Below are 15,416 nucleotides of genomic sequence, written 5' to 3'. Positions count from 1 at the left end.
GGTTGGATGCACGAAGATATGGGCAAATCCTAGCGGACGGGAGTTGGTTCTTGTTAAAGTGCTATGATATTAGTATGAGTCTGCAAAAAGACGAAATAAAAGATCGCAACTTTATTATCCACCAAAAAACTAACATACAACGCTGAATTGTATGCAATTGTAAATACATTTTACATCTCCAACAAGATATGAATTAAAGGCAATGCAACGACAATGATCCAACTGCCCAATTCATAAATCAAGCTAACTTCCCATATGCTCATTTATATCCAGCCAACTCCCAAAAGGAAGTTTAATTGGCGTCAAAACAATCATATCAAATGTTCAGATGAATGCATCAGCTGAGTATGTACATCTAGTAGTATCTTATTCCTTAATCGATGTCACAAACTCCTGTTCAGAAGTTAGCAATCTCTTCCATATTTACTCCGTCAACTGTCTATTATGTAAGGCATGCTTAACAACTTCATAAAAAGATACCACAATCCCCACCGAAGGACCGGCTCGAGCAACTCGAGGCCCAGCCCCCGTAAATAATCCCTTTATACCTCCATCCCTACACAACAAGCCAAGGGATAATTCAGAATAGTCGAGGCTTTAAGCAGTAAGATATGATAACCCTAGCAAAATTCAAAAGAGAGACTATCCTTCCAATTCTTAGTATACCAATAAAAGCATTTTTGCTAAATTGTTGCGACCATTCATTATAATTAAGAAAGAGTGATGAAATTTTTCAAGGAATGGTTTCTTGGAACATCTTTTACCAGTTCATTCATGAATCCAGTTTATGGAAATTGACCGAGACAGAAAATTCTGAATGTGATGCATCAAAATAGATTTCATTAATGGCCAAGAACTTTCATCGGGTAACTACTTTTCCACACGTAGCAATGAAGCCATGTGTAGGACTTTCTTTTCAAACTGTATAATGTCGATGTTATGCAAGAGTATGAAAGTGGAAGTCTGGATTAATACCTCCAGATCTCAACCAAAGTCTGCCTCGTGGTCATCGTCAATACTCGTGTGGGATCTTTCTGAAACGCCAGAGCATAAATAATCACAGTCGAGAAATGGAGGAATCACTAAAGAAATCATATTCAAGCAGATGTTGTCCATGACAGGATTAACTTTCGTCTATAGATCTAATCTACATCCCCCTGCATTTCATACTAGCCATTAACTTTGGTTCCTGTCTCAGATTTTTCACATGCAAAAACAATCATGTGGAGGAGAAGAGCAATACACGGATACCACCAAAGAAACGAAAAAAAACTAAAAAATTATTGCAAAATCAGGACTATTGATTACCACGCACTACCAAAATCTTGCATCAAATAAGTGCTGTACGTGCTCTCTGATTTCAATCATGCACCCATTTTATCAATCAACCATTACAAATTTAATATTAAAAAAATTATCAACCTCTATTTGTCGCCGGGTGCGCGCAACATCTAGAGGACACGTGCTAGCAGCTGCTATGCTTCCTGCCACAAAACCTGCGCCGAAGTTTACCCCAAGGACACTGGGTAAACTGGCTTCATTACCTACCCCACTCAGAATTCTCCTTCGGAACTGCATAAAATGAGTAAACATAAAATATCATGACATTATAATTACACTCAGCACGGAAATAAAGTTCTTACTGGCTCAAGCAATGACCAGCAAACAGCAGAAAATGGAACATCACGCGCTAGTTGTGCGCCAAGCCCAGTCCATAGGATGCGGTAGCTTTGAACTGTTTCCATTTTAACCATAAGTATACTGGTTCAGTAGGAAGAAACTGGAAATTCTCTTCCAAACACAATCATGAAACATATAGTTGATACAAACATAAAAATATAAGCTACAAATGATATCCTACAAGCTTGAGGATTCTTGGCAGTCTTGATGTCGGAGACAGCATCTATCAAAGTTTTCCACACTCCTGGAGGTTTCACACTAGCTTGGTTGTGCTTGAATGCCTGTGACCAAAAAGATCGCCATAAATACACAAAAGAATGTCCTTGCCAAAACAAGTCTACAATATCACATATACATGATTGGTAAATTAGGTGTATATTATTTAACATGAAAAGATGTGCTCTTTTCCCCCTCTTATGAAATATAAAGTACCTGCATACGTGTTCTGACAAGCTCAACGGGATAACAAGTTATGCATGCTACAGAGCGTGATAAGGAACCAGCAACTAGAGGAGAATATGGAGTCATGGTTGGAGCATTCTGCGATGTAAACTCTTCCATGTAGTTGCGGAAAATATCATATAGAGGCATATAAATTCCCACCTACAAATAATACACAAAAGGACTTCAGCATGAAGTCGTACATAAATAATTTGCCCACCGTAACATTTAAGAAAGAAACTTACAGTAGGGACTGCAAGGGCTAAACTGGCATTAGTTCCTGTCCACAATCGTAAGAATCCTTCCTGGATGATTTCATGTTCTTAGGCTCATTTAACCAAATGAAGATAAATTTGGAAATGCCGAATGCTTTAAAGCCTCTAGATAAAACCAACATATATTTTAGCGCTTTGATAAGTTATACTCATGATATGGTAATAGTTCTTATATCCATTTTCCATATAAATGTGGTATTTGAAGTATAAAATTAAGAGAACCTCAAATTAGCATGCTTCAGAATTTATACTGATTTTAACTTGAATAAATTTCCATTTAGATAAGAGAATTGCTCATTTCAAACCAAAATAATACTTATGAGAATGAAGTATCGAAGTCAGAAGACCCATAAGAAAATTTTGAAGATGCTTCAGATGAATCAAGTGAAAAAACAATTACTTCACCAACCTGTCGCATCACTTTGTAGAATACATCCAAAGTTCCTCTGTATCGGGTGCACTCAGGGGAGCATGTTGGTTGGGTGCAAGCTGATGATGGCATATACTTCACGTCTTGCAACATCTGAAGCCAAGAAGGGGTCAAAACCTCTATCAAAACACAGCTTGTGATGAATATGTGCATTTAGTACAAAAAATTTAGGCTCTCATACCGTGCTTGATTCAAAGCATGCCATTTGATGGAAGCCATCACATGGCACCCCAGCTGCCTGAGCTTGCAACCTGACCTGCAAAATTAGCATATAAACTAAGCAGAAAAATTATCAGCTAACACAAGTCTAATGAACAAGAAAGCTTCCTCTGTTAAAGCAAAAGGAAATCCACTTTGCAAATGCCACATTAAAAAAATCCAAAAAAAGGACACACAACCGCATTGAAGCACCACCAACAAACCCATGAGAATCTGATGTACAAGGGGGAACTGTTAGGTAAAGTAGACTAAGAGGTTAAATGAGTCCAAAAGGGCAAAATCTGAAACAGAGAGGATCAGGGAATATCTCCAAACACAAGAAAACTCCACCTGGCAAATTTTGAACCTCCGGCTAAACGGGGGCCTTATGACCATTCACTAACATTAGGTATCCATAGAACAATCAAACAATAAAGTAAAATGCATCAAATCATTTAGCTCGTAAATTAAACCCCATGGCATACTCAAAGCTAATAAAACTGCACACTCTCCCCATAAAAAACCGACGAATACAAAATTCGACAAATGCATCATTTCGACAAACACCTTGGCAACATCGAGAGGGTTGACGATGATTGAAGATATCACGGCGGCGCCGGCAGCAGAGAACGCCCTCTCCCCAAAACTCAAATTCGAATCAGAAATCATCGGGTTCGATGATCCTTTGGCTAAAGATTCCTCTTTCACCATATTACTATCATTATCCAATTCCATTTTTCTTGTAGCTGTCGCTGCTCCAATCCATGAAGGCAGACCTTGTCTGGCTGAACCCACCATTAAAAATCAAATATCTTCCCCCAGTTCTGCAAGAATTGAAAGGAAATTACCAGAAAATATCAAGTAATTAATCGGTTTTCTTATTTAGAATTTGGCACTTGAGTTTTCTCCAAAATAATATGGCATAGAGAAGAAAGAAGAGAATCTGGGAGAATAAGAAAGGTGTGATTCGTGGCGTGGAAATAAGCGAGCCAAACGCGGGAGACGGCTCACCGGTTTCAACTTGTCCAACTCGAAGCACTATTTTAATTCCAAGGCGGTGATCAGCAAACAAATCGAACCAAGTGTAAAATTAAACCGAATCGCATGAATCGGTTTTAAAATCAATTGTATAATTTTTTTTTATAACATGAGCAAGTATTTTACTTAATTATATTAGGCAAAAACTTATGTGAGACGGTTTTACGGGTCGTATTTTGTGAGACGAATCTTTTATTTGGGTCATTTATGAAAAATATTACTTTTTATGCTAAGAATATTACTTTTTATTGTGAATATCTGTAGGGTTGACTCGTCTCACATATAAAGATTCGTGAGATCGTCTCACAATAGACAATTTCTTCGTGTTATAATTAAAACATTTTACACAATCAAATAAAATATTCACTCAACTTTCATCCAATATCACTTTCTACATTTTTTCAAATTACAAAACTAATTCAATATAAAACTCAAAATTTAAAATTAATCATCTAAACTAAACCAAAAATCATGGTTTAGTTATAAAATTTTCAAAGTTTGACTTGGTTTGAAAATTTATTTGAAACTGAACTAAATTGTAACTACACACATGCATTGAGATTGATCACTGTGGTAATTTAAGTGAATTAAACAATTGAACATCATTCCGAAATGAGTGAGTCTTATGTGAGACCGTCTCACGGTCATAATCCGTGAGACAGATCAACTCTACTCATATTCACAATAAAAAGTAATACTCTCAACATAAAAAGTAATACTTTTTCATGGATGACCCAAATAAGAGATATGTCTCACAAATACGACCCGTGAGATCGTCTCACACAAGTTTTTGCCTTCCGAAATATGATTAAGCATATACATACATGTGATTGCAGTAAATAATTTGCACAGATGACACAAATACATTTACTCGACCGGTTTTCAAATATAAAATTACAATCTTTAAAACTCAATATTGACAACAGAATAATCCATTGATTGGACAATTCAGAATTATTCATCCAAATCTGTAAAGAATTCATTCACATCCCATGTTAAAGATTCGAAATCATCAAACCCATCAAACTTTTGCTCCACGGACCTAACTTCCTCGTAAACTATTGGCAAAGGAGATCGAAAATCAAAGTAATCTTTCAAGAAATATTGATCCAACGGTAGATAATCGTCCATCGAGAAATCCATTTCTCCCGGTTCAACCATTTTTTGACTAGCGTTCTTGGCCTCGGACCGAGCTGGATCTTCGGCAGACCGAACCGTATCTTGATTGTCGCTAAACCTCGAAACAGAGATGGGCGAGCATTTTTTCTCGTCACAGGATTCCTCCTTGCCGGAATCATAGCCAGAAACAGAAATCGATCCGGAACCACTCGCCACCGATACCCTCTCCGGAGGTGTTATGAAGTTTGTCAAAGCTTTCGGGCCGTGTATTCGGATCGCCGCTTCGTCGTAAACCAGCGCTGCCTCCTCCGCTGTATCGAAAGTCCCGAGCCAAAGTCCTCGTCCGCTGCATCGGATCACGTATCTCCGCAGCCCATTTGCCCCACGTCCGCCTCCTGACTCCCCTGAACTTCTTCCCCTCACCAACCAAATGATGCTCCTGCATCGGCCTCTGTTTCTTCTTCTTGTTCTTAACATTTACACTGCTGTCATTACCATTTATCTCCATCCTAACTTCATTCATAAGCTTCCTCACTCGCCAATAATGGTGGTCCCTTTGACTTTCGTCGCCCGAAGAATCGGTAGCTTCGTAATCAGTAACAGAAATTCTCACCAAACGTGGCGTTTTGGAGCTGAAGTTACCTTTGCATGTCTCCTTCAATGACGGCGGAGAAACCACCTTCGTGGTAATGGTTGTATGAACTGAATACTTGATGCGTTTCGTGTCTTTTGGAATCATTTCTCTGTTGTATCAAAAATCTCTGAATTGTCACATGAAGAAGTTGAAAAGCAGCGAAAATGGGACGAAGATTATTGAACTGAAGACCTTAAATTCGTAGAAGACGGGTTAAATTAATTAAATCTGAGAAAATGTATTTATTTTCGACAAGTGACGATGAATGAATGAATTTATAAGAGTCAAAAAAGGCCATGTAGAAGTCACAAATGCATTAAAAAAAAAATTACGAGGCCGTGATTCGATCCATTAAAAAATATTATTTTTAATTTTAAAATTATTATTTTTTCTTTTAAATATGGACCGACTCGACCGATAAACTCATTCATTTTTCTTAATTGATTGATTTAATTTGAATTTTTCAATTAAAGTTCTCAAATTCTTTTTCATAGTTGATACAGATAATTTGTTCAATTAAGAAAACGCACTTTTATATTTTATATATTTTCTTTTTTTATCTTTCATGACAAAAATTTGTGTGAGACGATCTCACGAGTTCTATTATTTGAGTCATTTATGAAAAAATATTACTTTTTATGCTAAGAGTATTATTTTTTAGGCAAAAACTTGTGTGAGACGGTCTCACGGGTCGTATTTCGTGAGACGGATCTTTATTTGGATAATCCATGAAAAAGTATTATTTTTTATGCTAAGAGTATTATTTTTTAGTATGAATATGGGTAGGGTTGACCCGTCTCACAGATTGGGATCCCTGTGAGACGGTCTCACATGAGACCTACTCTATTTTTTATTGTGAATATCTGTAGAGGTGATCTATCTCACAGATTAAGATCCATGATACAGTCTCACATGAGACTCACTCTTCTTTCGTTACGTACGTACGGTTGATGCTATATTTTTCCATGATTGTCTTCCAAAAATAGTTAATAATAAATATTGAAGTTAGGTGTGCTTATAAATAATCAACCTTTAGAGTTAGAATCATTCGCACTTGCACCCCAAGCATGTTTCTTGCCATGCATATTTACTATAACATAGAGCATGGAATTCTCTTTTTATGCAACTAAATTAATGTATCGATTGTTATTTAATTGATTGTATAAATTATAATCACAATATAACCCAAGTTGAGAAAGTATTTTGTGCTTATAACTCACACACACTTATGTAAAAAAAATAAAAAATTACTAGTTTTATTAATATTTTTTTTTATTTAATGTTTGTCACACACACCAAAAGAAAACATATAAAAGGTCATAAACATGCATAAATTGTCCCCAGTGAAATTATTAAATCAAAGATGACCAACAACTACACCTTTCTAAAATGAATATGTCTCTTGTCAATGATATCAGACACGTCAATTTTGTTCATATTTATGACATAAAAAATAATATTTGTTTATGGATGATTTAAATAAATATATGTATCACAAAATTGACATATGAGAATGTCTCATAAGAGTTTTTATATTCTAATTTTTTTTTAAAAAATTAGACTATAGTTTAAAGAAGGTTGTTATGATGATGCATTGCATTTGAACTAATATTGCAATAAGCTTGGGCTTCAAGCAAAAATATTTCATTGGCCGACTCCAAGTTGATGCACCATAAATTATAAGCCCCATCTTCATTGAATTAGTGAGACGACTTCTTTAGTAATAATAATAATAATAATAATAATAATAATAATAATAATAATAATAATAATAATAAGACGACTTCTGAATTGTTCGGAGCAGTTGAAATTTATTTTAAAAAAATTAAGCATTTTGAGATAATTTGTCTTTGTTTTTTTCTCTCTAAATTTTTTTTGGGTTCCTTTTCACAGCCATATATTATTTTAGTGTGAATTTATTAATTATTCATTTTTAATTAATACTATATATATATTATTTTAGTGTGAATTTATTAATTATTCATTTTTATTAATACAAAAGGTTAAACGATTTATTGGTTTAGAGAATATATATATATATAGTATTATTTAAAAATGAATAATTAATAAATTCACACTAAAATAATATATTGTATGAAAATAAGAATTTTAACATAAAAATAATATTTTCATAAATAAAATCGAACAAATATTTATATGATAAAATTAACTCATAACACGATTTCATAAAAGTTTCTACTATAGTCAATTTTGATTGTTAGTCTATTTCAAGATTATGTTTGTGCATACATACCATTAAAGTGTAGTATAATGGCATATTGGCCCACTCTATTTTGAAAATTTTAATTCAAGGATTAAGGCTACTATCTCGCTGCAAATCTAATAATTATCATTCTTGGTGCCCCTACTTGTGTGCGTGTGTGTGTCTATATATATACATATATATATATATATATATATATATATATATATATATATATATATATATATATCTGTATATATTGAGGAAAGATGATCCTTGAATCCATTACAATTTTAAGATAAAAACCTTGTTATTTCAACATTGAATTATTATAAATAAAGTGAGTCGACCTTACAGATTAAACATACTGAATAAATCATATAACCAGTCAAATATTACCAACAACCATTTCCTATAAACAATTCAAACCACCTTTGCATCAGTTTCAAGCAAAAGATAAAGCGACACAAACCAGCAGCCACCAATGAGACTAACCCATGGCATACTTTTGGGTCCAGCTCCTAGCAGTTTGCTCGTACTTGGATCTATCTGTCTTGTACATATGAGCGATTTCTGGGACCAAGGGATCGTCCGGGTTTGGATCCGTCAAAAGGGAACAGATTGAGAGTAAAACCTGGAAATGAATCGAGGGAAAACCATGATCAAAACCACAAGAAATAGATATGAATTCAACTTCAAGAAACAGAGATGATGACTCAAAAGCGACCACGATAACCAAGAATTCTGAGAATATAGAATAGAATTTTGATCCGCTTTCCCACCAATAATTCATCGTTACTAGATGGCAAAATCCATATCATATAAATAAATTGGTATCAAATGGATCCTATATGCGCCCTGAACATGAGCAAAACTCTAATAGTCTTTCGCAAATAGACCAAGATCAAATTTCGAGTCAAACCGTCGAGGGCTTGGGAACCAAAGGACAGTCCATCCTTCATTTGCGGTCGACATCCCGGCTTTGTCCATCGACAGCTGAATGACAAATCTTTCACTCAGTGAGAAGTGAAAACCTGTTACTAGATCATCCTGAAGACGGATGCGCAGGAAGCAAAAGGGAAAAATGATCGAGAATATTATCAAGGAGAGTGATAAAGGCACAGAGGCCAGTCCTAAAGTTGATCGAACTGTTAGGAGAGCCGATGTTGGCTAGAAGCAATATCAGTTGAAGCTATGCAGCACTCCTTCAAGTCAAGTTTTGATCCTTCCACTTTTAGTTAATTGGGCTCTCTGAAATCTGAAGTTCTTCTAGAATATATACTAATGAAGTGTAAATTTGTAATAAAATGTTAGAAATGTTTTTTACCATCTCTACCAACTCAGTCTTCACGTCTACCACTGCTTAATGGGCGACTTATAAGTTCCATCAAACATATGCGTGGTATTAATTAATTACTTATAAATATAAAATTCGGAAAAATTTGAGAGCCATACATAGTACCTAACAAGTACATACATACATTTGTGGCACAAGTGGCCGTGCATATTGTGAGTAAAAATGTCTTTCATAATTCGGAGCGCCAAAATGCAGATTAAAGAGTCTCGTGAATTGTGTACCTACTAATACATAGAGGCTATCTACAACAAATATAAACTTGGCACAGCCGTATAACACAAAAGGATTCAAGCAATTGAAAAACCTTGGAAATCGTCAAGGCAGGACTCCACTGCTCCTTCAAGATGTCGAGGCAAATGCTACCATTACTGTTGATATTTGGGTGAAAAACTTTTGTCCGGAATGCAACCTGCAAGAGTCCAACCACGAACAAATGGAGAGGTATGTTCGTTACAATTTCAACAAAAATATCACGCGGTGTACGCGAAAAAAAAGCTTGAGTTTGTATGATGAGATACATTGTTATATGATTATATGTGCATGTCATTTGTGTGTGTGTGTGTGACAAGCCCTCTCCGTCCAACACAATCTAAAAAGTTGCATCGAAACAAAAGGTAAACAGAACATTCTTACAGATATTTACAATATCAAATGATAAAGTAAATAAACGTCCAAAATTGTTTTCCTTTTGCTAATAGTAAGTCAACAAACCAAAAGCTCAAAATATATCTCATTAATGTCATACCTTTGGAGGTTTAAATGGGTAGTCAGGGGGAAAATGAATAGTAACTAAGAATACTCCTCCTGCATAAGGGCTGTCTTGTGGTCCCATTATCGTAGCTTGCCAGTGAAACATGTCCTCACCGACAGGTCCTGTTACATGTAACAACAGAAAGGAATATCAAACTTTGATCCTGAACATAAAAAAGAACGAAGGAAATTGCAGGTGCCGAAAGCTTGTTCTGCCATGAATATTGTAAGAATAACCATGAATACTTAAATGAAAACCTTAAAACCGTCTATACCTGTGTTAATACTCATAAAGCAAATAAAGGAGGGAGATAACAACTCAGCAATCAGTTTAAAAAAGAAAAAAGGATTTGTAAGTGTGATTGGGATGAAAATGCATACTCCGAGAAAATTATAATTTTATGCGAGATCCATATCAAGGCTACAAAGTTCTGTTGGTTTTTCTATGATAAAAGATGTGGAAATATAGTTGAACTGAATCTACTTTCAATCGATTTTTACAATGAAGTTTCGGTTGGGACAAAGAAGACTCAACATCAACACACCCACAAACAAATATTCAATAAATCAATCATTTAAAAACAATCATCAGTACCCTCCTACTGAATGTTTGCCTGCACAGGAACAAGCACATATTATTGATAATTTTCTCACTTTTTTAAAAAAAATACCAACAAGCGTAATAAGAATTTCACAACCAAGGAAACATATACATACACAAATAATTACAACTTGATCTCCACCTTAAGTCCTTAACAAACACGAGTGAACATCGCCAAGCCCACAAACAAAATTTCAGGGGCAAGATAACTTTTTTACTCGCCAAAAATGGTCAAAACAACAAAATCACGCAAACCCACAGGGAAAAATGTTAATACATGTTAGAAATAATTGATCAAGAACTCAAGTTCACGTACATGCACGTACAACGAAACAAGGCTATGAAAACACAACGAGAAAATATGCGATCAAGTTACGTGGTTCGGCTTTGAATAGCCTACGTCCACGGAAGAACGGAGCAGCTTTCTTGTATTGATATAACAGAGAGTTTTACAAGTGCATAACCAAGAGTTAAAGATGAATTACAATTGAGATTATTCCCTCAATCCCTCTACCTCTTTGTGTGTGCAGTGTCCTCTCTTTGTGTATCTCTTATACCAAGCGTGTTTCATCCGATGCCTCTCAAAACCTGGAGTTCAACTATATATAGTTTGTTCTTCAGTTTCCAGCCTTCACGGCACTGCCAGTTGTCCAACAGATTGCTTATGGCCCAAGCCCACAACCACTTGACACATTGTTGCAGCCCATATCTTGAGAGTCACCGTATATCCCAACAATCTCCACCTTGACTCCAAGCTTGGCTGCTCCCTTCTTGTTATCAGTTCAGTTCCAATCTTACTGCCTTTACTAAATTCATGCAATGCATGAATTTGGCTTGTGGCAGTGGCTTGGTCATCATATCAGCCGGGTTGTCTTTTGTATCAATCTTCTCCACATGGACTTCCCCTTTAGATGTCACATCTTTAACAAAATGCAGCTTAACATCTATGTGTTTGGATCTTTCATGGTACACTTGGTGTTTAGAAAGGTGTATTGCACTTTGGTTGTCGCAATGCACCACAACCTTGTCTTGAGGTATACCTAATTCGGACACCATTCCTTTCAACCATAGTGCCTCTTTAATCCCTTCTGAGAGAGCTATGTATTCTGATTCTGTAGTTGACAATGCTACAACCGATTGCAATGTAGCTTTCCAGCTCACGGCTGTGCCATACATAGTGAATGTGAAGCCTGAAAGGGATTTCCTTGTGTCTATATTCCCAGCAAAGTCAGAATCCACATATCCAGCTATAGGATTCTCCATGCTATTCTGTTTTTCAAACAGCAGTCCAACATTTGCTGAGCCATTCAAATATTTCAACACTCCCTTTAGAGCATGCCAGTGGGTTTCGCCAGGATTTGCCATATATCTTGACACAACACTCATGCTGTAAGATAAGTCAGGCCTGCTGCAAACCATTCCATACATCACACTCCCAACTGCACTGGCATAAGGGATGTGTCGCATGTTTTCTTTTTCTTCTTCAGCAGCAGGGGATTGATCCCGAGAGAGTTTAAGATGCTGAGGCATAGGTATAGCAGTTGGTTTGGACTCATACATGTTAAACCTTCGAAGTACTTTTCGAATGTATGAGTTTTGACACAAGAAAAGTCTGTTTTGGTTCCTATCCCTCTTGATCTCCATTCCTAGGATTCTTTTGGCTTCTCCTAGTTGCTTCATATCAAATTCTGAGCTCAGAAGTTGTTTAACAGCTTCCATGTTGGTCTTACTAGTGCTGGCAACTAGCATATCGTCTACATACAAGAGGAGGTAAGTTTTGATCTTATTTTCTTGTTTGCATATGTATACACAGTTGTCATAGCTGCACCTCGTGAAGTTGTTGTTCAGCATGAACTCGTCAAACCTCTTATACCATTGCCTTGGGCTTTGCTTAAGTCCATAAAGAGACTTTGTAAGTTGACACACCTTTCCACTAGTTTCAGGATTGACATAGCCCTCAGGTTGGTTCATATAGATTGTTTCCTCGAGTTCCCCATGGAGAAAGGCAGTCTTTACATCAAGTTGCTCAAGCTCAAGGTTTAATTGTGTTGTTAAGGATAAGATCATCCTGATAGAGGAATGTTTAACCACGGGAGAGAATATTTCGTTGAAATCTATTCCTTGTTGTTGAGTGAAGCCTTTTGCAACTAACCGTGCTTTGTATCTTGTCTTTTCCTCACCAGGCATTCCTTCTTTGATCTTATATATCCATTTGCATCCAATCATTCTTTGGTTTTTAGGTTTATCCACAAGCTTCCAAGTTTTGTTTTTGTACAGAGAGATCATCTCTTCATCCATAGCTTTGATCCACCTATGTCCATTCTTTCCTGATACTGCTTCTTGGTATGAACTCGGTTCGTCATGCTCCAGTTGTTCTGCTACTGTCAGAGCATAATAAACCATGTCAGCATGCCCAAACTTATCCGGAGGTTTTATTTCCCTCCTTTGCCTGTCCCTGGCCAATTTGTAAGTTCTCAAATCATGTTCGGTTTGATGAGTTTGCACTTCTTGATCTGGACTTGGCTCATGACTTATTTCATTCTCTACGGTTGATGATTCTGTATTGGGCTCCACCTCGACTTGTATATCATCAGTGATCAGTCTACTTCCCCCAGGAGCATTTATTTTCTGTTGATAACCCATTTTGGATTCATCAAAAGTTATATCTCTGGTATTGAAGCATTTTGTGGATCTCATATCATTCCTCCCACGAATTGTGAGGCTTTCACCTTGCACTTGTCCATTGGACTGGATCTTCTTCTGTAATTCCTTGGCTTGTACTGCTGACTGAACTTCTTCTAGTGAGATGGTCTGTTCTCTGCCATACAGCATGGCATCTCGCAAATTTTCATATGAGCTTGGAAGAGAGTTTAACAAGATTAGAGCCTTATCCTCATCTTCCATCTTGACATCTATATTCTCAAGATCGTCCAGAATTTTGATGTATTCATCAATTTGTGCAGATATATTCTTTCCATCTGCGATCTTGAATGAATATAAGCGTTGCTTCATATACAGGCGGTTGGCTAGAGATTTGGTCATGTACAGATTTTCGAGTTTGTTCCACATGCCAGCAGCCGAAGTTTCTTTCGATACTTCCCTGAGCGGTTTATCTCCGAGGCACAAGATAATGGCACTTTGAGCTTTGGCAAGAATTTGTACCTTTTCTTTCGAATCACCTGGTATCGCATCTTCACCGCTGAGTGCTTCTACCAATCCCTGTTGTATCAGTATGGCTTTCATCTTGATTCTCCAAAGACCAAAGTCATTGTTTCCTGAAAACTTCTCGATATCGTATTTCATAGAACCCATCTTCTTGATCTTGGTGGACGTGGCTTCGATTCCCACAGACGGCGCCAATTGTTAGAAATAATTGATCAAGAACTCAAGTTCACGTACATGCACGTACAACGAAACAAGGCTATGAAAACACAACGAGAAAATATGCGATCAAGTTACGTGGTTCGGCTTTGAATAGCCTACGTCCACGGAAGAACGGAGCAGCTTTCTTGTATTGATATAACAGAGAGTTTTACAAGTGCATAACCAAGAGTTAAAGATGAATTACAATTGAGATTATTCCCTCAATCCCTCTACCTCTTTGTGTGTGCAGTGTCCTCTCTTTGTGTATCTCTTATACCAAGCGTGTTTCATCCGATGCCTCTCAAAACCTGGAGTTCAACTATATATAGTTTGTTCTTCAGTTTCCAGCCTTCACGGCACTGCCAGTTGTCCAACAGATTGCTTATGGCCCAAGCCCACAACCACTTGACACATTGTTGCAGCCCATATCTTGAGAGTCACCGTATATCCCAACAATACACATGCGGATCAACATCATAATGTCTTGGATCAAAGCATAATAAGTCAAACAGCACAACCAAAAACAGAACATAAATAAGCCCAAAAATGAAAAAAGAAATTACAAAAATCTTGAAGGGTCCAAGATTTACCAGCACTGCAGGAGGTAGGAGGATCCTTCTGCAAATCCTTGAGCTCCTTCAAGATCCGTTTCGAAGCCATCAAGCAACAAAAAAATTCGATCTGTTGGATACTTTCACCAAAAGAAAAAAAGAAAAGAAAGATGACAAGGGATTGCAAATGTATGAAGGGAATTTAACGTGCGTGTTGCTAATGAAAGAAAGAGGATGAATGCTTGGCAAAGTTTTCTTTTTCTTTTCTGGTCGCTGGCAGCTGCTGATTCTTGACGCTACCAGACGACTTTAAGCTGAATAAATACTTATATTATTTTACATTCGTTTTGAAACTTCAATGACAGTGGAGCATTTTCATTCCAAATAATTACACAACACATAATATATAATATATTACAAAGAATGTGAGCATTCATGAAGATCTCTGAGAATATATTTACAGCACACGTGTGACTTATTTTGATTTACAAAGGTTTAATATTTTCTTAGAGGATCGTATACTATTATTAAATACAGATTCTATATTTAATGTAGAATATGTATATTGATATCACACAATATAGGAGTATTTTCTTGATTTTTTTTAAAATTTATTGTTTATATATTATTTTCTGCATAGGAATTTAGAAGAAAGAGTGCCTAAATTTAATTTAATCTCTTTGGTCTTTGCCATCACTGATATACCATAACTTCAATGCACTAAATAGGCTATATCTTTCCAATAAAATTCACAATCTGGCAATTTTATATGCACC

General features: G+C 36.4%; 2 protein-coding genes and 1 pseudogene across 3 annotated transcripts; all 3 read right to left on the bottom strand.

The window, feature by feature from the left end:
- Nucleotides 1-93: 93 nt before the first annotated feature.
- On the bottom strand, nucleotides 94-4,058 carry LOC140839168 (mitochondrial carrier protein MTM1-like). 2 transcript variants are annotated; one of them, XM_073205802.1, is made up of 10 exons: nucleotides 3,592-4,058; nucleotides 3,008-3,082; nucleotides 2,806-2,919; nucleotides 2,367-2,426; nucleotides 2,113-2,283; nucleotides 1,862-1,961; nucleotides 1,644-1,735; nucleotides 1,423-1,572; nucleotides 976-1,034; nucleotides 94-556 (listed from the first exon to the last, which is right to left on the bottom strand). In XM_073205802.1, the coding sequence occupies exons 1-10, from the start codon at nucleotides 3,820-3,822 to the stop codon at nucleotides 424-426; spliced, it is 1,185 nt and encodes a 394-aa protein (XP_073061903.1). In that variant the 5' UTR covers nucleotides 3,823-4,058; the 3' UTR covers nucleotides 94-423. The 2 variants fall into 2 exon arrangements, with proteins under 2 accessions (XP_073061903.1, XP_073061907.1); XM_073205806.1 differs by having other exon boundaries at nucleotides 3,008-3,077; nucleotides 3,592-3,826.
- Nucleotides 4,059-4,903: 845 nt separating this feature from the next.
- LOC140813835 (ethylene-responsive transcription factor CRF4-like) lies at nucleotides 4,904-6,101 on the bottom strand (annotated as a pseudogene).
- Nucleotides 6,102-8,277: 2,176 nt separating this feature from the next.
- On the bottom strand, nucleotides 8,278-15,016 carry LOC140839156 (ubiquitin-conjugating enzyme E2 28-like). Its single transcript, XM_073205792.1, has 4 exons — nucleotides 14,680-15,016; nucleotides 10,121-10,248; nucleotides 9,680-9,784; nucleotides 8,278-8,652 (listed from the first exon to the last, which is right to left on the bottom strand). The coding sequence occupies exons 1-4, from the start codon at nucleotides 14,747-14,749 to the stop codon at nucleotides 8,509-8,511; spliced, it is 447 nt and encodes a 148-aa protein (XP_073061893.1). The 5' UTR covers nucleotides 14,750-15,016; the 3' UTR covers nucleotides 8,278-8,508.
- Nucleotides 15,017-15,416: the final 400 nt, after the last annotated feature.

The sequence above is a fragment of the Primulina eburnea genome, chromosome 1, assembly GCF_022965805.1.
Source record: "Primulina eburnea isolate SZY01 chromosome 1, ASM2296580v1, whole genome shotgun sequence".
NCBI lineage: Eukaryota > Viridiplantae > Streptophyta > Magnoliopsida > Lamiales > Gesneriaceae > Primulina > Primulina eburnea.
This window is presented reverse-complemented; position numbering and strand designations above follow the sequence as displayed.

What these genes read in the sequence shown, in the direction of transcription:
- LOC140839156 (XM_073205792.1), bottom strand. Translation starts at nt 14,749, where the DNA reads ATGGCTTCGAAACGGATCTTGAAGGAGCTCAAGGATTTGCAGAAGGAT. An exon ending in TCCTACCTCCTGCAGTGCTG is followed by an intron (nt 10,249 to 14,679) that starts GTAAATCTTGGA and finishes TACATGTAACAG; the next exon opens with GACCTGTCGGTGAGGACATG. An exon ending in CTGCCTTGACGATTTCCAAG is followed by an intron (nt 8,653 to 9,679) that starts GTTTTTCAATTG and finishes ATTCATTTCCAG; the next exon opens with GTTTTACTCTCAATCTGTTC.
- LOC140839168 (XM_073205802.1), bottom strand. Translation starts at nt 3,822, where the DNA reads ATGGTGGGTTCAGCCAGACAAGGTCTGCCTTCATGGATTGGAGCAGCG. An exon ending in TCTACAAAGTGATGCGACAG is followed by an intron (nt 2,427 to 2,805) that starts GTTGGTGAAGTA and finishes GAAATCATCCAG; the next exon opens with GAAGGATTCTTACGATTGTG. An exon ending in GCTGGTCATTGCTTGAGCCA is followed by an intron (nt 1,573 to 1,643) that starts GTAAGAACTTTA and finishes CATTTTATGCAG; the next exon opens with TTCCGAAGGAGAATTCTGAG.